Source organism: Engystomops pustulosus, chromosome 6 (genome assembly GCF_040894005.1).
Source record: "Engystomops pustulosus chromosome 6, aEngPut4.maternal, whole genome shotgun sequence".
Classification (NCBI taxonomy): domain Eukaryota; kingdom Metazoa; phylum Chordata; class Amphibia; order Anura; family Leptodactylidae; genus Engystomops; species Engystomops pustulosus.
Window position 1 is genome coordinate 188,018,868 of NC_092416.1, and position 26,514 is coordinate 188,045,381.

General features: G+C 54.1%; 1 protein-coding gene across 2 annotated transcripts in view; it reads right to left on the reverse strand.

Moving 5' to 3' along the window:
* SPAG9 (sperm associated antigen 9) overlaps window positions 1-26,514 on the reverse strand; it is a 40,877-nt gene that overhangs the window by 4,897 nt on the left and 9,466 nt on the right. The window contains exons 4-26 of one of the 2 annotated variants that reach the window (XM_072112749.1): window positions 25,361-25,457; window positions 25,150-25,271; window positions 18,303-18,360; window positions 18,061-18,213; window positions 17,938-17,989; window positions 17,015-17,145; window positions 15,884-15,940; window positions 15,631-15,804; window positions 15,173-15,317; window positions 14,999-15,091; window positions 14,757-14,918; window positions 14,498-14,669; window positions 14,197-14,412; window positions 13,930-14,116; window positions 13,728-13,853; window positions 13,545-13,625; window positions 5,805-5,872; window positions 5,566-5,714; window positions 5,319-5,490; window positions 3,891-4,004; window positions 3,134-3,172; window positions 391-567; window positions 185-316 (exon numbers count right to left, since the gene is read on the reverse strand). In XM_072112749.1, the coding sequence (XP_071968850.1) occupies window positions 185-316; window positions 391-567; window positions 3,134-3,172; window positions 3,891-4,004; window positions 5,319-5,490; window positions 5,566-5,714; window positions 5,805-5,872; window positions 13,545-13,625; window positions 13,728-13,853; window positions 13,930-14,116; window positions 14,197-14,412; window positions 14,498-14,669; window positions 14,757-14,918; window positions 14,999-15,091; window positions 15,173-15,317; window positions 15,631-15,804; window positions 15,884-15,940; window positions 17,015-17,145; window positions 17,938-17,989; window positions 18,061-18,213; window positions 18,303-18,360; window positions 25,150-25,271; window positions 25,361-25,457 (2,877 nt within the window). The remainder of the gene's footprint in view (window positions 1-184; window positions 317-390; window positions 568-3,133; window positions 3,173-3,890; window positions 4,005-5,318; window positions 5,491-5,565; window positions 5,715-5,804; window positions 5,873-13,544; window positions 13,626-13,727; window positions 13,854-13,929; window positions 14,117-14,196; window positions 14,413-14,497; window positions 14,670-14,756; window positions 14,919-14,998; window positions 15,092-15,172; window positions 15,318-15,630; window positions 15,805-15,883; window positions 15,941-17,014; window positions 17,146-17,937; window positions 17,990-18,060; window positions 18,214-18,302; window positions 18,361-25,149; window positions 25,272-25,360; window positions 25,458-26,514) is intronic. The other variant, XM_072112750.1, reaches the window with a different exon arrangement.

The window sequence follows — 26,514 nt, forward strand, 5'->3', positions numbered from 1 at the left end:
CCAACCAATCCCAACACGACCACCCATCCATCCCAAATCCCAACCACTCATCAATCCATCCCATCATGACCCCAACCCATCCATCACCAACCATCCCTAGAGAACCAAGCCATACATCCCAACTACTCATTAACCCACCCCATTCTAACCAACCAACCATCCATACTCATAGGCATTTCCTTACCCATCCTGAAGTCAATGTAGCCCTCTCCTCCACTCATCACCAGCATGGATCCACCCCCATCCTGCTGGGAGGTTGCGGATTTGTCCCCGGATAGATCTGGAGAGATGGTGCTGGACTGTGGAATCACCTGACCTGCATGACGACATTTCTCCATCATCAAGTGCTGTCATTAACCCCTTGTCCCCCTCATTCAGTATAATAAGTACCTGGCACCGCAACAAAGAACTTGACTGCATCCCGATGTCCATGGAAACACAGTTGGGCATGCGCCATGGAGCAGTATGGGATGAATGTCCCCGGGGTGACTTTGTCACTGTTCTCGTCACCATAGACTCGGATGACACTTCCTGGGCGGTTTCCAGATCCAGTCAGCGCTTTATTGGCTTTAAGATTAAACAATTTAAGAAAAAATTATGACAATTGGGGGGGGGGGGGGGGGGGGGAGGGATAAATCGGGCGGCGGCTTATGAACGGTGCCGACCTCTAGAAGCGCAGGAAGGAGGGAGACAGTTAGTATTTCAAGGCGTGGCTTGAAATCGTGAGAAGGTCATGCTGAAAAAAGGAGGGATGGATGGAGTGTTCTTATTCTTTATCTAGTACTGGCCTAGAACCAACACAGCCCCCCCCCCCGAGCAAGCTGGAACCGGCACAGCCCCCCAAGAGCAAGCTGGAACCAAAATAGCCAGCACAGAGTAAACTAGAACCTGCACAGCCCCCCCCAGAGCGGGCTAGAACCCTCACAGACCCCCTAACCTAGAACCCCCAGAGACCCACCAGAGCAAGCTAGAACCCGTACAGCCCCTCTCCCCCAGACCAGGCTAGAACCCGCACAGCCCCCCCACAAGCTAGAACCCGCACAGCCCCCCCACAAGAGCAAGCTAGAACCCGCACAGCCCCCCCCACAAGAGCAAGCTAGAACCCGTATAGCCAACACAGAGTAAGCTAAATCCTACACAGCCCCCCAGAGCAAGCTAGAATAGAACCTGCACAGCCCCCCCCCAGAGCAAGCTAGAACCTGCACAGCCCCCCCCCCAGAGCAAGCTAGAACCTGCACAGCCCCCCCCCAGAGCAAGCTAGAACCTGCACAGCACCCCCCAGAGCAAGCTAGAACCTGCACAGCCCCCCCCCAGAGCAAGCTAGAACCTGCACAGCCCGCCCCCCCAGAGCAAGCTAGAACCTGCACAGCCCGCCCCCCCAGAGCAAGCTAGAACCTGCACAGCCCCCCCAGAGCAAGCTAGAACCTGCACAGCCCCCCAGAGCAAGCTAGAACCTGCACAGCCCCCCCCCAGAGCAAGCTAGAACCTGCACAGCCCCCCCCAGAGCAAGCTAGAACCTGCACAGCCCCCCCCAGAGCAAGCTAGAACCTGCACAGCCCCCCAGAGCAAGCTAGAACCTGCACAGCCCTCCCCCAGAGCAAGCTAGAACCTGCACAGCCCCCCCAGAGCAAGCTAGAAACCGCACAGCCCCCCCAGAGCAAGCTAGAAACCGCACAGCCCCCCCAGAGCAAGCTAGAAACCGCACAGCCCCCCAGAGCAAGCTAGAAACCGCACAGCCCCCCAGAGCAAGCTAGAAACCGCACAGCCCCCCAGAGCAAGCTAGAAACCGCACAGCCCCCCCCAGAGCAAGCTAGAACTTGTATAGCCAACACAGAGTAAGCTAGAACCTGCAAAGCCCCCCAGAGCAAGCTAGAACCTGCACAGCCCCCCCAGAGCAAGCTAGAACCCGCACAGCCCCCCCAAAGCAAGCTAGAACCCGCACAGCCCCCCCAAAGCAAGCTAGAACCCGCACAGCCCCCCCGAGCAAGCTAGAACTTGTATAGCCAACACAGAGTAAGCTAGAACCTGCAAAGCCCCCCAGAGCAAGCTAGAACCTGCACAGCCCCACCAGAGCAAGCTAGAACCTGCACAGCCCCACCAGAGCAAGCTAGAACCCGCACAGCCCCCCCAAAGCAAGCTAGAAACCACACAGCCCCCCCAGAGCAAGCTAGAACTTGTATAGCCAACACAGAGTAAGCTAGAACCTGCAAAGCCCCCCAGAGCAAGCTAGAACCTGCACAGCCCCACCAGAGCAAGCTAGAACCCGCACAGCCCCACCAGAGCAAGCTAGAACCCGCACAGCCCCCCCAAAGCAAGCTAGAAACCGCACAGCCCCCCAGAGCAAGCTAGAAACCACACAGCCCCCCCAGAGCAAGCTAGAAACCACACAGCCCCCCCAGAGCAAGCTAGAAACCGCACAGCCCCCCCAGAGCAAGCTAGAACTTGTATAGCCAACACAGAGTAAGCTAGAACCTGCAAAGCCCCCCAGAGCAAGCTAGAACCTGCACAGCCCCACCAGAGCAAGCTAGAACCCACCTTAAACCTAAAGCTATTAAGAACTCTGCAGAACACCTAGTATACTCCAGGTTGCATGCCAGGACTGGTGGTGGTCTGGGCCCTGGTCTCACCAAAGAATAAGTTATAAACACAAGGGAACTGATTGATGAAACCCCCGAGGATCACCGAAGGTCCGTAGCACCTTAGTGACCTGTAGAGAGCCCGGCAATGTTCTGGTCTAGTGGACATCATGACAGTCCGAAGCCCTTAGCCTGGTGTCATGCAGATGGTGGCCGGATCACCAATCGGCCGCCCCAGGAGCTGCAGGACCCGACTTCCCGTGAACAAGCAAGAAAGACAAGACACATCCATAAGAATGAGGAGTCCATGAGGAGGAGAAGGTCAGAGGAGAGCGGTGCACAGCAGACGACTACCATGTGGTGACCGGTGGACAGACAGCGACTACGGGATTAGCTGCGACACACGAGGACGCGGCACTGCCCAGGGGTTTAGTAAGATGGCGGCCAAGGAGGGAAGGTGGAGAAGACTTCCAATAGAAGATGCTCAGGAACATACAAGGAGGGTGAGTCTACACAGCCAGGGGCTACTCGTGAAGCCGGAGGGAAGTGTCACTTACCCCTTAACCCAAGTAACCGTCCCTGGTGCAGTATTACGGCTATAGTGAGACAGTAAGGGGAGGGGGTAAGGGACGGGACAAGTGTAAGAACCGGACCAGCAATGTGCACCCTGCTGGACATCTACATCCATCAAAAGAAGCAGGCCATGGGGGGGGAGCCTAGGAGCAGCTCTCTGACACAGGGGAGGAGCCTAGGACTAGGCTAGCACCATGGGGGAGAAGTCTACCTAAGGGCAGGCTCTGGACATAGAGGAGGAGCCTAGGAGCAGGTCTCTGCCATAGAGGAGGAGCCTAGGACTAGGCTAGCACCATGGGGGAGGAGGTGGCTCGGGACATGGGGGAGGAGGTGGCTCGGGACATGGGGGAGGAGGTGGCTCGGGACATGGGGGAGGAGCCGGCTCAGGCCATGGGGGAGGAGGCGGCTTGGGCCATAAGGGAGGAGCTGAGGAGCAGGCTAGCACCATGGGGGAGGAGCCTAGGGGCAGAACAGAACGCCAGAAGATGAGGAGGAGCTCTGTATGTTCCCACCCCTAATCTCTGTAGGGTGCATCCAGGATGGATGAGGTTCTGCAGCATCTCAGACTTTGTGACTGGATGGCTGCAGCCAATCAGACGCCTCCATAGGCACAGCCATAAGGTAGGTCCATCCCAGGGGTCTTACAAGGATTGTGCTCCTATAATACTGAGGACCTTCTCTATGATGGTGTGTGATGTGTGCGGGGCAGATCCCCACCCCCGCCCCCCAGGGGGCACTTACTTTCAGTCAATGGTATGGAAATGATGACACCATTGCCGGTGCCCACCCACAGGCGGTTACAGGACACCATCAGCGCCGTGATCCTGACGAAGGAGAAGCCCAGCTTACCGGTGCCTGGAGACAGCGGAGATTCTCATTATACCGGGGGAGACCACTCCCCAAATACACCCCGGGACGTGACCCCCCCACCCCCTATATACACCCCGGGACGTGACCCCCCCTCCTATATACACTCCGGGACGTGACCCCCCCCCCCCCCCACGCCTCCTATATACACCCCAGGACGTGACCCCCCCCCACGCCTCCTATATATACACCCCGGGACGTGACCCCCTCCCACGCCTCCTATATATACACCCCGGGACGTGACCCCCTCCCCCGCCTCCTATATACACCCCGGGACGTGACCCCCCCCACCTCCTATATACACACCGGGCCGTGACCCCCCCACCCCCTATATACACCCCGGGACGTGACCCCCCATCCTATATACACTCCGGGACGTGACCCCCCCCCCCACGCCTCCTATATACACCCCGGGACGTGATCTCCCCCCCCCCCCCCCGCCTCCTATATACACCCCGGGACGTGACCCCCCCCCCCCCACGCCTCCTATATATACACCCCGGGACGTGACCCCCCACCTCCTATATACACACCGGCCCGTGACCCCCCCCCGCCTCCTATATATACCCCGGGACGTGACCCCCCCCCCCCCGCCTCCTATATTCACCCCGGGACGTGACCCCCCTGCCTCCTATATACTCCCCGGGACGTGACCCCCCTGCCTCCTATATACTCCCCGGGACGTGACCCCCCTGCCTCCTATATACTCCCCGGGACGTGACCCCCCTGCCTCCTATATACTCCCCGGGACGTGACCCCCCTGCCTCCTATATACTCCCCGGGACGTGACCCCCCTGCCTCCTATATACTCCCCGGGACGTGACCCCCCTGCCTCCTATATACTCCCCGGGACGTGACCCCCCTGCCTCCTATATACACCCCGGGACGTGACCCCCCTGCCTCCTATATACACCCCGGGACGTGACCCCCCTGCCTCCTATATACACCCCGGGACGTGACCCCCCTGCCTCCTATATACTCCCCGGGACGTGACCCCCCTGCCTCCTATATACACCCCGGGACGTGACCCCCCTGCCTCCTATATACACCCCGGGACGTGACCCCCCTGCCTCCTATATACACCCCTGGGACGTGACCCCCCTGCCTCCTATATACACCCCGGGACGTGACCCCCCTGCCTCCTATATACACCCCGGGACGTGACCCCCCTGCCTCCTATATACACCCCGGGACGTGACCCCCCTGCCTCCTATATACTCCCCGGGACGTGACCCCCCTGCCTCCTATATACACCCCAGGACGTGACCCCCCCTCCTATATATACACTGCACGTGTCCTCACCGAGCATCTTGCTGACATAGGGTTCGATGTCCACGTCCTGCAGGTGCTGGTAGGTGTGCGCGTGGTAGAGCCGCAGCGTGGAGTCCAGCCGGATGGACACCCACACCCCGTCCCCCACCCACGCCAGCTGCCGCACCTGACTCTCCTTCCTCGGATGAGCGTCAAACGATTTCTGGAAATACAAAGAAACCATTAGAAGGTGTGTGGTCCTGTGGGGAGGAGTCACCCAGCGCCTCGCGCCTCGCACCTCGATCTTCATGCTCTTGGGCTGCACGATGTAGATCTTGTTCCGGTATCCGCACCAGACCTTGTCGTGCACCACCGTCATACAGCGGATGGAGTGATGGGGGCGCCCGAAGTCCAGCAGGTGGTAGTTAGATAAATCCCACTGTCCGTCTGCAAGTCACAGGAGAGACGCCTCATTACCTGCCATTCCCAGCAGCTCCTCCAGGGCGGCGCCGGAGGACCCCACAGCAGCACACCTACCCGTCCCTCTATGGAAGATCGCCAGCGTCCCATCAGCCAGAGCCACCAGAACGATGCCCTTCACGTGTCTGCAGATACAGGAGGTGTACAGTATATAATCCCATATATCCGGGCATAGCCGCCCCTCCAGTATTCACACAATGTATATAATCCCATATATCCGTGTATATCCGCCCCCTGTACTCACACAATGTATATAATCCCATATATCCGTGTATATCCGCCCCCTGTACTCACACAATGTATATAATCCCATATATCCGTGTATAGCCGCCCCCTGTACTCACACAATGTATATAATCCCATATATCCGTGTATATCCGCCCCCTGTACTCACACAATGTATATAATCCCATATATCCGTGTATAGCCGCCCCCTGTACTCACACAATGTATATAATCCCATATATCCGTGTATAGCCGCCCCCCGTTATCACACAATGTATATAATCCCATATATCCGTGTATAGCCGCCCCCTGTACTCACACAATGTATATAATCCCATATATCCGTGTATAGCCGACCCTCCTGTACTCACACAATGTATATAATCACATATACCCCTGTATAGCCCACCCCGGGACTCACACAATGTATATAATCCCATATATCCGTGTATAGCCGTCCCCTGTACTCACACGATGTATATAATCCCATATATCCGTGTATAGCCGCCCCCTGTACTCACACGATGTATATAATCCCATATATCCGTGTATAGCCGCCCCCTGTACTCACACGATGTATATAATCCCATATATCCCTGTATAGCCGCCCCCTGTACTCACACGATGTATATAATCCCATATATCCCTGTATAGCCGCCCCCTGTACTCACACGATGTATATAATCCCATATATCCCTGTATAGCCGCCCCCTGTACTCACACGATGTATATAATCCCATATATCCCTGTATAGCTGCCCCCTGTACTCACACAATGTATATAATCCCATATATCCGTGTATAGCAGCCCCTGTACTCACACAATGTATATAATCCCATATATCCGTGTATAGCCGCCCCCTGTACTCACACAATGTATATAATCCCATATATCCGTGTATAGCCCCCCTGTACTCACACGATGTATATAATCCCATATATCCGTGTATAGCCCCCCCTGTACTCACACGATGTATATAATCCCATATATCCGTGTATAATCCCTCCTGTACTCACACGATGTATATAATCCCATATATCCGTGTATAGCCGCCCCCTGTACTCACACGATGTATATAATCCCATATATCTGTGTATAGCCCCCCCCCTGTACTCACACAATGTATATAATCCCATATATCCGTGTATAGCCGCCCCCTGTACTCACACGTTGTATATAATCCCATATATCCGTGTATAGCCCCCCCTGTACTCACACAATGTATATAATCCCATATATCCGTGTATAGCCGCCCCCTGTACTCACACGATGTATATAATCCCATATATCCGTGTATAGCCGCCCCCTGTACTCACACGATGTATATAATCCCATATATCCGTGTATAGCCCCCCCTGTACTCACACGATGTATATAATCCCATATATCCGTGTATAGCCGCCCCCTGTACTCACACAATGTATATAATCCCATATATCCGTGTATAGCCCCCCCCTGTACTCACACGATGTATATAATCCCATATATCTGGGTATAGCCGCCCCCTGTACTCACACAATGTATATAATCCCATATATCCGTGTATAGCCGCCCCCCGTTATCACACAATGTATATAATCCCATATATCCGTGTATAGCCGCCCCCTGTACTCACACGATGTATATAATCCCATATAGCCGCCCCCTGTACTCACACAATGTATATAATCCCATATATCCGTGTATAGCCGCCCCCCCTGTACTCACACGATGTATATAATCCCATATATCCGTGTATAGCCCCCCCTGTACTCACACAATGTATATAATCCCATATATCCGTGTATAGCCGCCCCCTGTACTCACACGATGTATATAATCCCATATATCCGTGTATAGCAGCCCCTGTACTCACACGATGTATATAATCCCATATATCCGTGTATAGCCCCCCCTGTACTCACACAATGTATATAATCCCATATATCCGTGTATAGCCGCCCCCTGTACTCACACGATGTATATAATCCCATATATCCGTGTATAGCCGCCCCCTGTACTCACACGATGTATATAATCCCATATATCCGTTTATAGCCGCCCCCTGTACTCACACGATGTATATAATCCCATATATCCGTGTATAGCCGCCCCTGTACTCACACGATGTATATAATCCCATATATCCGTGTATAGCCGCCCCTGTACTCACACGATGTATATAATCCCATATATCCGTGTATAATCCCTCCTGTACTCACACGATGTATATAATCCCATATATCCGTGTATAGCCGCCCCCTGTACTCACACGATGTATATAATCCCATATATCCGTGTATAGCCGCCCCCCCTGTACTTACACGATGTATATAATCCCATATATCCGTGTATAGCCCCCCCTGTACTCACACGATGTATATAATCCCATATATCCGTGTATATCCACCCCCTGTACTCACACGATGTATATAATCCCATATATCCGTGTAAAGCCGCCCCTGTACTCACACGATGTATATAATCCCATATATCCGTGTATAGCCGCCCCTGTACTCACACGATGTATATAATCCCATATATCCGTGTAAAGCCGCACCTGTACTCACACGATGTATATAATCCCATATATCCGTGTATAGCCGCCCCTGTACTCACACGATGTATATAATCCCATATATCCGTGTATAGCCGCCCCTGTACTCACACGATGTATATAATCCCATATATCCGTGTATAGCCGCCCCCTGTACTCACACGATGTATATAATCCCATATATCCGTGTATAGCCGCCCCCTGTACTCACACGATGTATATAATCCCATATAGCCGCCCCCTGTACTCACACGATGTATATAATCCCATATATCCCTGTATAGCCGCCCCTGTACTCACACGATGTATATAATCCCATATATCCGGGTATAGCCCCCCCTGTACTCACACGATGTATATAATCCCATATATCCGTGTATAGCCCCCCCTGTACTCACACAATGTATATAATCCCATATATCCGTGTATAGCCGCCCCCTGTACTCACACAATGTATATAATCCCATATATCCGTGTATAGCCGCCCCCTGTACTCACACAATGTATATAATCCCATATATCCGTGTATAGCCGCCCCCTGTACTCACACGATGTATATAATCCCATATATCCGTGTATAGCCGCCCCTGTACTCACACGATGTATATAATCCCATATATCCGTGTATAGCCGCCCCCTGTACTCACACGCTGTATATAATCCCATATATCCGTGTATAGCCGCCCCCTGTACTCACACGATGTATATAATCCCATATAGCCGCCCCCACTGTACTCACACAATGTATATAATCCCATATATCCGGGTATAGCCCCCCCTGTACTCACACGATGTATATAATCCCATATAGCCGCCCCCTGTACTCACACAATGTATATAATCCCATATATCCCTGTATAGCCGCCCCTGTACTCACACGATGTATATAATCCCATATATCCGTGTATAGCCGCCCCCTGTACTCACACGATGTATATAATCCCATATATCCGGGTATAGCCCCCCCCCCTGTACTCACACGATGTATATAATCCCATATATCCGTGTATAGCCCCCCCTGTACTCACACGATGTATATAATCCCATATATCCCTGTATAGCCGCCCCCTGTACTCACACAATGTATATAATCCCATATATCCCTGTATAGCCGCCCCTGTACTCACACAATGTATATAATCCCATATATCCCTGTATAGCCCCCCCCTGTACTCACACAATGTATATAATCCCATATATCCCATATAGCCGCCCCCTGTACTCACACAATGTATATAATCCCATATATCCCTGTATAGCCGCCCCTGTACTCACACGATGTATATAATCCCATATATCCGTGTATAGCCGCCCCCTGTACTCACACGATGTATATAATCCCATATATCCGGGTATAGCCCCCCCCTGTACTCACACGATGTATATAATCCCATATATCCGTGTATAGCCGCCCCCTGTACTCACACGATGTATATAATCCCATATATCCGTGTATAGCCGCCCCCTGTACTCACACGATGTATATAATCCCATATATCCGGGTATAGCCGCCCCCTGTACTCACACAATGTATATAATCCCATATATCCCTGTATAGCCGCCCCTGTACTCACACGATGTATATAATCCCATATATCCGGGTATAGCCCCCCCCTGTACTCACACGATGTATATAATCCCATATATCCGTGTAAATCCTCCCCCCTGTACTCACACAATGTATATAATCCCATATATCCCTGTATAGCCGCCCCCTGTACTCACACGATGTATATAATCCCATATATCCGTGTATAGCCCCCCCTGTACTCACACGATGTATATAATCCCATATATCCCTGTATAGCCGCCCCCTGTACTCACACAATGTATATAATCCCATATATCCGTGTATAGCCGCCCCCTGTACTCACACGATGTATATAATCCCATATAGCCGCCCCCTGTACTCACACGATGTATATAATCCCATATAGCCGCCCCCTGTACTCACACAATGTATATAATCCCATATATCCCTGTATAGTCGCCCCTGTACTCACACGATGTATATAATCCCATATATCCGGGTATAGCCCCCCCCTGTACTCACACGATGTATATAATCCCATATATCCGTGTATATCCTCCCCCCTGTACTCACACAATGTATATAATCCCATATATCCGTGTATAGCCGCCCCCTGTACTCACACAATGTATATAATCCCATATATCCGGGTATAGCCGCCCCCCGTTATCACACAATGTATATAATCCCATATATCCGTGTATAGCCGCCCCCTGTACTCACACAATGTATATAATCCCATATATCCCTGTATAGCCGCCCCTGTACTCACACGATGTATATAATCCCATATATCCGTGTATAGCCGCCCCTGTACTCACACGATGTATATAATCCCATATATCCGGGTATAGCCCCCCCCTGTACTCACACGATGTATATAATCCCATATATCCGTGTATAGCCCCCCCTGTACTCACACGATGTATATAATCCCATATATCCCTGTATAGCCGCCCCTGTACTCACACAATGTATATAATCCCATATATCCCTGTATAGCCGCCCCTGTACTCACACGATGTATATAATCCCATATATCCGGGTATAGCCCCCCCCTGTACTCACACGATGTATATAATCCCATATATCCGTGTAAATCCTCCCCCCTGTACTCACACAATGTATATAATCCCATATATCCCTGTATAGCCGCCCCCTGTACTCACACGATGTATATAATCCCATATATCCGTGTATAGCCCCCCCTGTACTCACACGATGTATATAATCCCATATATCCCTGTATAGCCGCCCCCTGTACTCACACAATGTATATAATCCCATATATCCGTGTATAGCCGCCCCCTGTACTCACACGATGTATATAATCCCATATAGCCGCCCCCTGTACTCACACAATGTATATAATCCCATATATCCCTGTATAGCCGCCCCCTGTACTCACACGATGTATATAATCCCATATAGCCGCCCCCTGTACTCACACGATGTATATAATCCCATATAGCCGCCCCCTGTACTCACACGATGTATATAATCCCATATATCCCTGTATAGCCGCCCCCTGTACTCACACGACGTATATAATCCCATATATCCCTGTATAGTCGCCCCTGTACTCACACGATGTATATAATCCCATATATCCGGGTATAGCCCCCCCCTGTACTCACACGGTGTATATAATCCCATATATCCGTGTATATCCTCCCCCCTGTACTCACACAATGTATATAATCCCATATATCCGTGTATAGCCGCCCCCTGTACTCACACAATGAATATAATCCCATATATCCGGGTATAGCCGCCCCCTGTACTCACACGATGTATATAATCCCATATATCCCTGTATAGCCGCCCCTGTACTCACACGATGTATATAATCCCATATATCCGGGTATAGCCCCCCCTGTACTCACACGATGTATATAATCCCATATATCCGTGTATAGCCCCCCCTGTACTCACACAATGTATATAATCCCATATATCCGTGTATAGCCGCCCCCTGTACTCACACGATGTATATAATCCCATATATCCGTGTATAGCCGCCCCCTGTACTCACACAATGTATATAATCCCATATATCCGTGTATAGCCGCCCCCTGTACTCACACAATGTATATAATCCCATATATCCGTGTATAGCCGCCCCCTGTACTCACACAATGTATATAATCCCATATATCCGGGTATAGCCGCCCCCTGTACTCACACGATGTATATAATCCCATATAGCCGCCCCCACTGTACTCACACAATGTATATAATCCCATATATCCGGGTATAGCCCCCCCTGTACTCACACGATGTATATAATCCCATATAGCTGCCCCCTGTACTCACACAATGTATATAATCCCATATATCCCTGTATAGCCGCCCCTGTACTCACACGATGTATATAATCCCATATATCCGTGTATAGCCGCCCCCTGTACTCACACGATGTATATAATCCCATATATCCGGGTATAGCCCCCCCCCTGTACTCACACGATGTATATAATCCCATATATCCCTGTATAGCCGCCCCCTGTACTCACACAATGTATATAATCCCATATATCCCTGTATAGCCGCCCCTGTACTCACACGATGTATATAATCCCATATATCCGGGTATAGCCCCCCCCTGTACTCACACAATGTATATAATCCCATATATCCCATATAGCCGCCCCCTGTACTCACGCAATGTATATAATCCCATATATCCCTGTATAGCCGCCCCTGTACTCACACGATGTATATAATCCCATATATCCGTGTATAGCCGCCCCCTGTACTCACACGATGTATATAATCCCATATATCCGTGTATAGCCCCCCTGTACTCACACGATGTATATAATCCCATATATCCCTGTATAGCCGCCCCCTGTACTCACACAATGTATATAATCCCATATATCCGTGTATAGCCGCCCCCTGTACTCACACAATGTATATAATCCCATATATCTGTGTATAGCCGCCCCCCGTTATCACACAATGTATATAATCCCATATATCCGTGTATATCCGCCCCCTGTACTCACACAATGTATATAATCCCATATATCCGTGTATAGCCGCCCCCTGTACTCACACGATGTATATAATCCCATATATCCGGGTATATCCGCCCGTCCTGTACTCACACAATGTATATAATCCCATATATCCGGGTATATCCGCCCGTCCTGTACTCACACAATGTATATAATCCCATATATCCCTGTATAGCCGCCCCCTGTACTCACACGATGTATATAATCCCATATATCCCTGTATAGCCGCCCCCTGTACTCACACGATGTATATAATCCCATATATCCGTGTATAGCCGCCCCCTGTACTCACACGATGTATATAATCCCATATAGCCGCCCCCTGTACTCACACGATGTATATAATCCCATATATCCGTGTATAGCCGCCCCCTGTACTCACACGATGTATATAATCCCATATATCCCTGTATAGCCGCCCCCTGTACTCACACGATGTATATAATCCCATATATCCGTGTATAGCCGCCCCCTGTACTCACACGATGCTGAGGATGGAGTCTTTCAGTTTGATCTGCAGGAGACATTTCTTCCACTGGGTGACGGATGAGTGGACATAGAGGCTGCAACAGAGACCACAGTGAGAGGAGAAGCCGGGGGGAGCCCGGACCCCCATGTAGTGGCAATACCTCCGTGTCCCTGCGGGGGCGCTGCCGGATACTTACTGTCCGTTCTGTGCCCCCAGCCACATGGTGGGCAGCAGGCTGTTCATCTTCTGCGCCTCCTCCCTCATCAGGTCCTGCTCGGTGGGCAGCGTGGCCACCCCGTCCTTGTAGAGGTCAGAGTCACTGCTGGGAGAGGACATGTGGAGGTGACTCTTCTGTAAGACCTCTGCTTGCTGTCCCCGGGCGGGGGGGATCCCCTTACCTGGCCTGGCAGCTGGTCTCCTCCGTGGTGTTCTGGACGCCCAGCGGGTCGGTGAACACGTGCTCCGTGTAGATTCCCGCCTGGGTGATGTCGGCCGCCTCGTCTGTAGGGCTGTCGCCCGCTTCTGTGGCCTCCGTGGCCTCCTCTGCCGTGGGGACGTCCAGCTCGGGGCTGGTGGAGTCCGGATCTGCCACCACAAACATGGAGGTGGTCAGGGTACCCCAGGTCTCTATGAGGGGGGGCGCTCCGCTGTTACCCACCACTTACCTGCACTGCCCTCTGCCTCGGGGGAGATGACACTTGGCGTCTGGCACAGGATGGGCTCCGAGTCCTCGGCGGAGGTCACTCTGACCCCTGTGATGCCCTGGTCCCCCGAGGAGCCGCTGCTCACCAGGCTTTCCGATAGAGAAGACTTGTCTGCCTGCGCAGAGTCTGCGTCCGCCTTGGAGGAGTCTCCGCTCGGGTAGTCCGTCTCCATCACTCCTATACAAACATGACAGCAGAATAAGGGTGGCGTTGTGCAGCTGAGGGTTTGTTACAATTGCATCGGGTCTGTGGTTTGCTGTACCGGGCACGCTGGCGATGCACAGGACGTGCGAGTTGCAGACGATGAAGCTGTCCAGCATGTTGCCCGGGTCGTTGGCGTCCACAATGATGACCTTGGTGGAGGAGTGGGTACTGGTGCAGATCCAAACCAGACTGGACAACTCGTCCTGGTGCCGCAGCTCCTTCTGCTGCACCTGCGCGGGTAACAAGGAGCGCCCCTTTAAGCCTGGCTGCACGTGCAGCGCCCCCCGGTGGTGGGTCATGTATAACCCGCTCCGTACCTTCAGCTCCTGCTCCAGTTTCTCGAGGCTGCTCTGGGATTCGCTCCGGGGTTTCTCCAGGTCCGCACCCGGGACGTCGCTGTAGAAGACGCTCGCTCCGATAATGGAGCCGCCGTCCCTGGTCTTTCCACCGGAGAGATTAACCCCGACAGCGCACCACAACTGCAGGACACAAACAGCCTCAGTATAAAGCAGGACGCAGCTCTGGATGTGACTAGAGTACAATTACGTGTATCCTTCACCTTCATGGACGAGTCCTTCTCATCCAGGGGCCGCAGATACACCGGGACCGGGAGGTTCTTCATTTTGCCGTCGCTCTGAGCGCCGTTGTTCGCCTATCGGGAGGAGAGACGTCACCGGATGAGGAGGAGGTAGTAGACGGAGGATCTTATCATCTTCTAAGGGTCGGCCATTACCTGCTGCTTGTACTTCTGGGGAAGACTCCAGCCAAACGCCTGCACCCGGCCGTCCTCCTTCTGGACGTGCGCCTTCATCTGCCGGTACTGCTCGCGCTTCTGCTCCCGTCTGGAGGCCGCCGAGGATTCGCTGCCACCCGAGAGGCTGAGGGAGAGGAGACAAGACAGGAGGAGGTCACAGAAAGGCTGGGGAGCACTCACTGGAAACCGTAAGCAAGCAGGTGCACAGCCTGCACCAAGTGTGCTGTACAGAGGTCACCAGAGCAAGTGCAGACACTGAAGCAGCAGGAGGTGCTGGTGCACCCTGTATGAGGTCTCAGAAAGGCTGGGGAGCACTCACTGGAAACCGTCAGTAAGTGCACACACAGCCTTACTCTGCAGATGTCTGCACTGAGCGTGCTCTACAGAGCAAGTGCAGACACTGAAGCAGCAGGGGGTGCTGGGAGTCCATTACTCACTCGTCACTGAGGAAGTCGAAGGCTTTGGACTTGTCGCTGGGGAGCTTGGCCAGGGCGCTGCTCTTCTTCTTGATGGAGGGGGTGATATGCGAGGTCGGGGCGTTGTACTTGACATTCACGGGAAGCTCCGGTTTCTTGGAGGCCGTGCCCGAGGGGCTGAAGAGGCGGCTGAAGCTGAGAAGAGACCACAGGGGGCGCTAGTGGCAGCACTTCATACACTTCCCAGTAATGTCACAGCCGGCTCCATACTCACAACTGCCAGATGCTGGACCTCTTCTTCTCCTGCAGCGCAGGATTCTCTCTAGAAGCCCTGGGGGAACAAATCCAAAAAGTTATCCCTGGGGAAAGGGAGGGAGGGAGGCGAGAAAGGGAGGGAGGGAGGGAGGGAGGCGAGAAAGGGAGGGAGGGAGGGAGGGAGGCGGGGGAGGGAGGCGGGAAAGGGAGGGAGGGAGGGAGGGAGGCGAGAAAGGGAGGGAGGGAGGGAGGGAGGCGGGGGAGGGAGGCGGGAAAGGGAGGGAGGGAGGGAGGCGGGAAAGGGAGGGAGGGAGGGAGGGAGGGAAGGAGGCGGGACAGGGAAGGAGGCGGGACAGGGAAGGAGGCGGGACAGGGAAGGAGGGAGGGAGGCGGGAAAGGGAGGGAGGGAGGGAGGGAGGCGGGAAAGGGAGGGAGGGAGGGAGGCGGGAAAGGGAGGGAGGGAGGGAGGGAGGGAGGCGGGAAAGGGAGGGAGGGAGGGAGGCGGGAAAGGGAGGGAGGGAGGGAGGGAGGCGGGAAAGGGAGGGAGGCGGGAAAGGGAGGGAGGGAGGGAGGGAGGGAGGCGGGCGGGCCAGGGAGGGAGGCGGGCGGGCCAGGGAGGGAGGCGGGCGGGCCAGGGAAGGAGGCGGGCGGGCCAGGGAAGGAGGCGGGCGGGCCAGGGAAGGAGGCGGGCGGGCCAGGGAAGGAGGCGGGTGGGACAGGGAAGGAGGCGGGCGGGACAGGGAAGGAGGCGGGCGGGCCAGGGAAGGAGGCGGGCGGGCCAGGGAAGGAGGCGGGCGGGCCAGGGAAGGAGGCGGGCGGGCCAGGGAAGGAGGCGGGCGGGCCAGGGAAGGAGGCGGGCGGGCCAGGGAAGGAGGCGGGCGGGCCAGGGAAGGAGGCGGGCGGGCCAGGGAAGGAGGCGGGCGGGCCAGGGAAGGAGGCGGGCGGGCCAGGGAGGGAGGCGGGCGGGCCAGGGAGGGAGGCGGGCGGGCCAGGGAAGGAGGCGGGACAGGGAAGGAGGCGGGTGGGGCCGGCGGGACAGGGAAGGAGGGGGGCAGGCAGGGCAGGGAGGCCACCCCCATCACTAGCACTGCTGGGACTCAGGACCCCCCACCATTACCTGCAGGGGTCCCATTAATCTAGCCAGTATTACCTGATCATCTCGGTCCACCGCACGGCCTCCTGCAGCTCCATCAGCCGCTCCTTGTACTGGTTCCGCTCCATCAGAACCCGCGCCATCTCCACCCGGGTGAATCGCTTCCTCTGCGCGGTGGGGACGTCGCTCTGTGGGGGACATAAAGCCAAACTTCATGAGTCGCTGCTTCCCCTCAATAGCCCCGGCCCCCCACAGTCAGTGCTGCCCCCTCTGTATCCCCTGAGAGTTACCCCTGGCCCCCCTAGGTCACTGCGGCACCTAGCTGCTCCCCGGGCTCCCTCAGTCGCTGCGGTCCCCCAGTTTCCCCCAGGTCCCCTCAGTCGCTGCAGCCCCCCAGTTGCCCCCAAGACCCCCTCAGTCGTTGCGGCCCCTAGCTCCTCCCTGGCCCTCCTCAGACACTGCAGCCCCTAGTTTCCCCCAGGACCCCCTCAGTCGCTGCAGTCCCCCAGTTGCCCCCAGGACCCCCTCAGTCGTTGCGGCCCCTAGCTCCTCCCTGGCCCTCCTCAGTCGCTGCGGTCCCCCAGTTTCCCCCAGGACCCCCTCAGTCGCTGCAGTCCCCCAGTTGCCCCCAGGACCCCCTCAGTCGTTGCGGCCCCTAGCTCCTCCCTGGCCCTCCTCAGACACTGCAGCCCCTAGTTTCCCCCAGGACCCCCTCAGTCGCTGCAGTCCCCCAGTTGCCCCCAGGACCCCCTCAGTCGTTGCGGCCCCTAGCTCCTCCCTGGCCCTCCTCAGACACTGCAGCCCCTAGTTGCCACCAGAACCCCTCAGTCGCTGCGGCCTCTAGTTTCCCCCAGGACCCCCTTAGCCGCTGCGGTCCCCCCAGTTTCCCCCAGGTCCCCCTCAGTCGCTGCGGCCCCCCAGTTGCCCCCAGAACCCCCTCAGTCGCTGTGGCCCCTAGTTGCCCCCGCCCCACCACTTACATCGTCCTCGTCCTTGGATTTGTGTCTGGCCTCCTCGGTCTCTGCTCGGGCTCTAGAAGAGAATCCATGGATTTAGCGGCTGATCCGGCAGATATTGGGGCAGGGAGGTGAGGGGGCACTTACTTCTTGAGCTCCTCCTCCAGCTCCTTGTTCTTCTCCTCCAGCTTGTGCTTGGTCTGTTTGATGGCGTCCAGCTCCCCCCGCAGCAGGTCCTTCTCGCACACCAGCTCGTCCAGCCTAGCGATCAGGTCGTTCTTCACCACGTTCAGGGCGTTCCTGTGTGCGACACCGGTCAGAAGAGTCCAGGGGGCGGAGCCACAATACATACACATATACACACACCGCATGCTACAGGGTGCACATACTTAGTCTCCAGGAGCTGCGTGTTCTCCAAGATGAGATTCTCAACCTCGCGCCCCATTCCTGCAGGAGACAAAGACATGATAGACCCCAAGAAGGAAGAGGAATCCGAAATCACAGGTGCAACCATACAGACATGTCCTCACACTGCTGTGCTCTCTGCAGCCAGTGTTATGTATTGTCCCTGGATAGATGTGTAATCAGACCTCACACTGCTGTGCTCTGTGCTCTCTGCAGCCAGTGTTATGTATTGTGCCTGGAGAGATGTGTAATCAGACCTCACACTGCTGTGCTCTGTGCTCTCTACAGCCAGTGTTATGTACTGTCCCTGGAGAGATGTGTAATCAGACCTCACACTGCTGTGCTCTGTGCTCTCTGCAGCCAGTGTTATGTATTGTGCCTGGAGAGGTGTAATCAGACCTCACACTGCTGTGCTCTGTGCTCTCTGCAGCCAGTGTTATGTATTGTCCCTGGAGAGATGTGTAATCAGACCTCACACTGCTGTTCTCTGTGCTCTCTGCAGCCAGTGTTATGTACTGTCCCTGCAGAGATGTGTAATCAGACCCCACACTGCTGTGCTCTGTGCTCTCTGCAGCCAGTGTTATGTACTGTCCCTGCAGAGATGTGTAATCAGACCTCACACTGCTATGCTCTGTGCAGTCAGTGTTATGTATTGTCCCTGGAGAGATGTGTAATCAGACCTCACACTGCTGTGCTCTGTGCTCTCTGCAGCCAGTGTTATGTATTGTCCCTGGAGAGATGTGTAATCAGACCTCACACTGCTGTGCTCTGTGCTCTCTGCAGCCAGTGTTATGTATTGTCCCAGGAGAGATGTGTAATCAGACCTCACACTGCTGTGCTCTGTGCACTCTGCAGCCAGTGTTATGTATTGTCCTTGGAGAGATGTGTAATTAGACCTCACACTGCTGTGCTCTGTGCTCTCTGCAGCCAGTGTTATGTATTGTCCCTGGAGAGATGTGTAATCAGACCTCACACTGCTGTGCTCTGTGCTCTCTGCAGCCAGTGTTCTGTATTGTCCCTGGAGAGATGTGTAATCAGACCTCACACTGCTGTGCTCTGTGCTCTCTGCAGCCAGTGTTATGTATTGTCCCTGGAGAGATGTGTAATCAGACCTCACACTGCTGTGCTCTGTGATCTCTGCAGCCAGTGTTAGGTATTGTCCCTGGAGTGATGGGTAATCAGACCTCACACTGCTGTGCTCTGTGCTCTCTGCAGCCAGTATTATGCATTGTCCCTGGAGAGATGTGTAATCAGACCTCACACTGCTGTGCTCTGTGCTCTCTGCAGCCAGTGTTATGTACTGTCCCTGGAGAGATGTGTAATCAGACCTCACACTGCTGTGCTCTGTGCTCTCTGCAGCCAGTGTTATGTATTGTCTCTGGAGAGATGTGTAATCAGACCTCACACTGCTGTGCTCTGTGCTCTCTGCAGCCAGTGTTATGTATTGTCCCTGGAGAGATGTGTAATCAGACCTCACACTGCTGTGCTCTGTGCTCTCTGCAGCCAGTGTTATGTATTGTCCCTGGAGAGATGTGTAATGTTTGTGTATTTTGTTAGTAGCAGCAGGACTGTAAACTCCATGTATACTGGTGGTGTGTCCTCACACTGCTGTGCTCTTAGCAATGTACTGCTCCACAGCTCCCCGCTTAGTAGTAAAAAAAAAACAGAGAACGGCTACAGTGTTTACTCCAACCAGAAAAGGTCTGTAAAGCAGTACAGTGCAGAGAGCACAGAACAAAGCAGAGTGAGGAGTCCCCCACTCTAGGTACAATCCTAGAATGTATCCTATAAATGCATCACAGTCCCGCGGCTACTAACAACTCACACACAAGTCTGATTACATATAACACTGGCTGCAGAGAGCACAGAGCACAGCAGTGTGAGGTCTGATTACACATCTCTCCAGGGACTATCCATAACACTGGCTGCAGAGAGCACAGAGCACAGCAGTGTGAGGTCTGATTACACATCTCTCCAGGGACAATACATAACACTGGCTGCAGAGAGCACAGAGCACAGCAGTGTGAGGTCTGATTACACATCTCTCCAGGGACAATACGTAACACTGGCTGCAGAGAGCACAGAGCACATCAGTGTGAGGTGTGATTACACATAACACTGGCTGCAGAGAGCACAGAGCACAGCAGTGTGAGGTCTGATTACACATCTCTCCAGGGACCATACATAACACTGGCTGCAGAGAGCACAGAGCACAGCAGTGTGAGGTCTGATTACACATCTCTCCAGGGACAATACGTAACACTGGCTGCAGAGAGCACAGAGCACATCAGTGTGAGGTGTGATTACACATAACACTGGCTGCAGAGAGCACAGAGCACAGCAGTGTGAGGTCTGATTACACATCTCTCCAGGGACAATACATAACACTGGCTGCAGAGAGCACAGAGCACAGCAGTGTGAGGTCTGATTACACATCTCTCCAGGGACAATACATAGCACTGGCTGCAGAGAGCACAGAGCACAGCAGTGTGAGGTCTGATTACACATCTCTCCAGGGACAATACATAACACTGGCTGCAGAGAGCACAGAGCACAGCAGTGTGAGGTCTGATTACACATCTCTCCAGGGACAATACATAACACTGGCTGCAGGGAGCACAGAGCACAGCAGTGTGAGGTCTGATTACACATCTCTCCAGGGACAATACATAACACTGGCTGCAGAGAGCACAGAGCACAGCAGTGTGAGGTCTGATTACACATCTCTCCAGGGACAATACATATCACTGGCTGCAGAGAGCCCAGAGCACAGCAGTGTGAGGTCTGATTACACATCTCTCCAGGGACAATACATATCACTGGCTGCAGAGAGCACAGAGCACAGCAGTGTGAGGTCTGATTACACATCTCTCCAGGGACAATACATAACACTGGCTGCAGGGAGCACAGAGCACAGCAGTGTGAGGTCTGATTACACATCTCTCCAGGGACAATACATATCACTGGCTGCAGAGAGCACAGAGCACAGCAGTGTGAGGTCTGATTACACATCTCTCCAGGGACAATACATAACACTGGCTGAAGAGAGCACAGAGCACAGCAGTGTGAGGTCTGATTACACATCTCTCCAGGGACAGTACATAACACTGGCTGCAGAGAGCACAGGGCACAGCAGTGTGAGGTCTGATTATACATCTCTCCAGGGACAATACACAACACTGGCTGCAGAAAGCACAGAGCACAGCAGTGTGAGGACTGATTACACATCTCTCCAGGGACAATACACAACACTGTCTGCAGAAAGCACAGAGCACAGCAGTGTGAGGTCTGATTACATATCTCTCCTGGGACAATACATAGCACTGGCTGCAGAGAGCACAGAGCACAGCAGTGTGAGGTCTGATTACACATCTCTCCAGGGACTATCCATAACACTGGCTGCAGAGAGCACAGAGCACAGCAGTGTGAGGTCTGATTACACATCTCTCCAGGGACAATACATAACACTGGCTGCAGAGAGCACAGAGCACAGCAGTGTGAGGTCTGATTACACATCTCTCCAGGGACAATACGTAACACTGGCTGCAGAGAGCACAGAGCACAGCAGTGTGAGGTCTGATTACACATCTCTCCAGGGACAACACATAACACTGGCTGCAGAGAGCACAGAGCACAGCAGTGTGAGGTCTGATTACACATCTCTCCAGGGACAATACATAACACTGGCTGCAGAGAGCACAGAGCACAGCAGTGTGAGGTCTGATTACACATCTCTCCAGGGACCATACATAACACTGGCTGCAGAGAGCACAGAGCACAGCAGTGTGAGGTCTGATTACACATCTCTCCAGGGACAATACATAACACTGGCTGCAGAGAGCACAGAGCACAGCAGTGTGAGGTCTGATTACACATCTCTCCAGGGACAATACATAACACTGGCTGCAGAGAGCACAGAGCACAGCAGTGTGAGGTCTGATTACACATCTCTCCAGGGACTATCCATAACACTGGCTGCAGAGAGCACAGAGCACAGCAGTGTGATGTCTGATTACACATCTCTCCAGGGACAATACATAACACTGGCTGCAGAGAGCACAGAGCACAGCAGTGTGAGGTCTGATTACACATCTCTCCAGGGACAATACATAACACTGGCTGCAGAGAGCACAGAGCACAGCAATGTGAGGTCTGATTACACATCTCTCCAGGGACAATACATAGCACTGGCCGTAGAGAGCACAGAGCACAGCAGTGTGAGGTCTGATTACACATCTCTCCAGGGACAATACATAACACTGGCTGCAGAGAGCACAGAGCACAGCAGTGTGAGGTCTGATTACACATCTCTCCAGGGACAATACATAACACTCGCTGCAGAGAGCACAGAGCACAGCAGTGTGAGGTCTGATTACACATCTCTCCAGGGACAATACATAGCACTGGCTGCAGAGAGCACAGAGCACGGCAGTGTGAAAGATGATTACACATCTCTCCAGGGACAATACATATCACTGGCTGCAGAGAGCACAGAGCACAGCAGTGTGAGGTCTGATTACACATCTCTCCAGGGACAATACATAACACTGGCTGCAGAGAGCACAGAGCACAGCAGTGTGAGGTCTGATTACACATCTCTCCAGGGACAATACATAACACTGGCTGCAGGGAGCACAGAGCACAGCAGTGTGAGGTCTGATTACACATCTCTCCAGGGACAATACATATCACTGGCTGCAGAGAGCACAGAGCACAGCAGTGTGAGGTCTGATTACACATCTCTCCAGGGACAATACATAACACTGGCTGAAGAGAGCACAGAGCACAGCAGTGTGAGGTCTGATTACACATCTCTCCAGGGACAGTACATAACACTGGCTGCAGAGAGCACAGGGCACAGCAGTGTGAGGTCTGATTATACATCTCTCCAGGGACAATACACAACACTGGCTGCAGAAAGCACAGAGCACAGCAGTGTGAGGACTGATTACACATCTCTCCAGGGACAATACACAACACTGGGGGTCATTTATTAAGGGCCCGATTCGCGTTTTCCCGACGTGTTACCCGAATATTTCCGTTTTGCGCCGCTTGTACTTAAATTGCCCCGGGATTTTGGCGCACGCGATCGGATTGTGGCGCATCGGCGCTGGCATGCGCGCGACGGAAATCGGGGGGCGTGGCCGAACGAAAACCCGACGTATTCGGAAAAACCGCCGCATTTAAAAACCGAAAATGTGTCGCATAAGGACCGCTTACCTTCACCTGGTCCAGCTCGGTGCATTCCGGCGCGATGAGTTTACTTTCAGCGCAGCAGCGCCACCTGGTGGACGGCGGAAGAACTACCTTATTAAATCCCGGCCGGACCCGAATCCAGAGCGGAGAAGCCGCCGCTGGAACGCGAATGGACCGGGTAAGTAAATTTGCCCCACTGTCTGCAGAAAGCACAGAGCACAGCAGTGTGAGGTCTGATTACATATCTCTCCTGGGACAATACATAGCACTGGCTGCAGAGAGCATAGAGCACAGCAGTGTGAGGTCTGATTACACATCTCTCCAGGGACTATCCATAACACTGGCTGCAGAGAGCACAGAGCACAGCAGTGTGAGGTCTGATTACACATCTCTCCTGGGACAATACATAACACTGGCTGCAGAGAGCACAGAGCACAGCAGTGTGAGGTCTGATTACACATCTCTCCAGGGACAATACATAACACTGGCTGCAGAGAGCACAGAGCACAGCAGTGTGAGGTCTGATTACACATCTCTCCAGGGACAATACATAACACTGGCTGCAGAGAGCACAGAGCACAGCAGTGTGAGGTCTGATTACACATCTCTCCAGGGACAGTACATAACACTGGCTGCAGAGAGCACAGAGCACAGCAGTGTGAGGTCTGATTACACATCTCTCCAGGGACAATACATAACACTGGCTGCAGAGAGCACAGAGCACAGCAGTGTGAGGTCTGATTACACATCTCTCCAGGGACAATACATAACACTGGCTGCAGAGAGCACAGAGCACAGCAGTGTGAGGTCTGATAACACTGGCTGCAGGGAGCACAGAGCACAGCAGTGTGAGGTCTGATTACACATCTCTCCAGGGACAATACATAACACTGGCTGCAGAGAGCACAGAGCACAGCAGTGTGAGGTCTGATTACACATCTCTCCAGGGACAATACATAACACTGGCTGCAGAGAGCACAGCAGTGTGAGGTCTGATTACACATCTCTCCAGGGACATTACATAACACTGGCTGCAGAGAGCCCAGAGCACAGCAGTGTGAGGTCTGATTACACATCTCTCCAGGGACAATACATAACACTGGCTGCACAGAGCACAGCAGTGTGAGGTCTGATTACACATCTCTCCAGGGACAATATATAACACTGGCTGCATAGAGCACAGCAGTGTGAGGTCTGATTACACATCTCTCCAGGGACAGTACATAACACTGGCTGCAGAGAGCACAGAGCACAGCAGTGTGAGGTCTGATTACACATCTCTCCAGGGACAATACATAACACTGGCTGCAGAGAGCACAGAGCACAGCAGTGTGAGGTCTGATTACACATCTCTCCAGGGACAATACATAACACTGGCTGCAGAGAGCACAGAGCACAGCAGTGTGAGGTCTGATTACACATCTCTCCAGGGACAATACATAACACTGGCTGCAGAGAGCACAGAGCACAGCAGTGTGAGGTCTGATAACACTGGCTGCAGGGAGCACAGAGCACAGCAGTGTGAGGTCTGATTACACATCTCTCCAGGGACAACACTTTTCAGGGAGCTCGGTGCCATTACTACCCGTAGCCCAGGCAGGCATGATCCTGGGAGGCGATATGCCCGCTCCTCACCCAGCAGGTCGGCTCCTTCATCCACGTCTCCGATCAGGTCGGTCCCGGCGGAGGACAACTCCTCGAACAAGGACTCTGTGTTGCGATCGAACCCTTTGTTCTCGATGCCTTTGGTGGGAGTGCTGACAACAGGAGGGTGACATGTTAGCGCCCTATGGGGGGGGGGGGGGGGGGGATGTATGGAAGGTAAGCCCAGCCCCTCCCTTCCCACCTGGTCATGTGATACGCTCGCTCTTTGTCCATGTCCAGCTCCGGCGTGGACTCGATGATGGACTGGACCTCCGACCTCTCCTCATTGTCATTGGTGTCTGGAAGCAAGAACACAAGGTCAGAGGAGCCCCTGCCATAGGGGAGCAGAGGAGCCCCTGCCATAGGGGAGCAGAGGAGCCCCTGCCATAGGGGAGCAGAGGAGCCCCTGCCATAGGGGAGCAGAGGAGCCCCTGCCATAGGGGAGCAGAGGAGCCCCTGCCATAGGGGAGCAGAGGAGCCCCTGCCATAGGGGAGCAGAGGAGCCCCTGCCATAGGGGAGCAGAGGAGCCCCTGCCATAGGGGAGCAGAGGAGCCCCTGCCATAGGGGAGCAGAGGAGCCCCTGCCATAGGGGAGCAGAGGAGCCCCTGCCATAGGGGAGCAGAGGAGCCCCTGCCATAGGGGAGCAGAGGAGCCCCTGCCATAGGGGAGCAGAGGAGCCCCTGCCATAGGGGAGCAGAGGAGCCCCTGCCATAGGGGAGCAGAGGAGCCCCTGCCATAGGGGAGCAGAGGAGCCCCTGCCATAGGGGAGCAGAGGAGCCCCTGCCATAGGGGAGCAGAGGAGCCCCTGCCATAGGGGAGCAGAGGAGCCCCTGCCATAGGGGAGCAGAGGAGCCCCTGCCATAGGGGAGCAGAGGAGCCCCTGCCATAGGGGAGCAGAGGAGCCCCTGCCATAGGGGAGCAGAGGAGCCCCTGCCATAGGGGAGCAGAGGAGCCCCTGCCATAGGGGAGCAGAGGAGCCCCTGCCATAGGGGAGCAGAGGAGCCCCTGCCATAGGGGAGCAGAGGAGCCCCTGCCATAGGGGAGCAGAGGAGCCCCTGCCATAGGGGAGCAGAGGAGCCCCTGCCATAGGGGAGCAGAGGAGCCCCTGCCATAGGGGAGCAGAGGAGCCCCTGCCATAGGGGAGCAGAGGAGCCCCTGCCATAGGGGAGCAGAGGAGCCCCTGCCATAGGGGAGCAGAGGAGCCCCTGCCATAGGGGAGCAGAGGAGCCCCTGCCATAGGGGAGCAGAGGAGCCCCTGCCATAGGGGAGCAGAGGAGCCCCTGCCATAGGGGAGCAGAGGAGCCCCTGCCATAGGGGAGCAGAGGAGCCCCTGCCATAGGGGAGCAGAGGAGCCC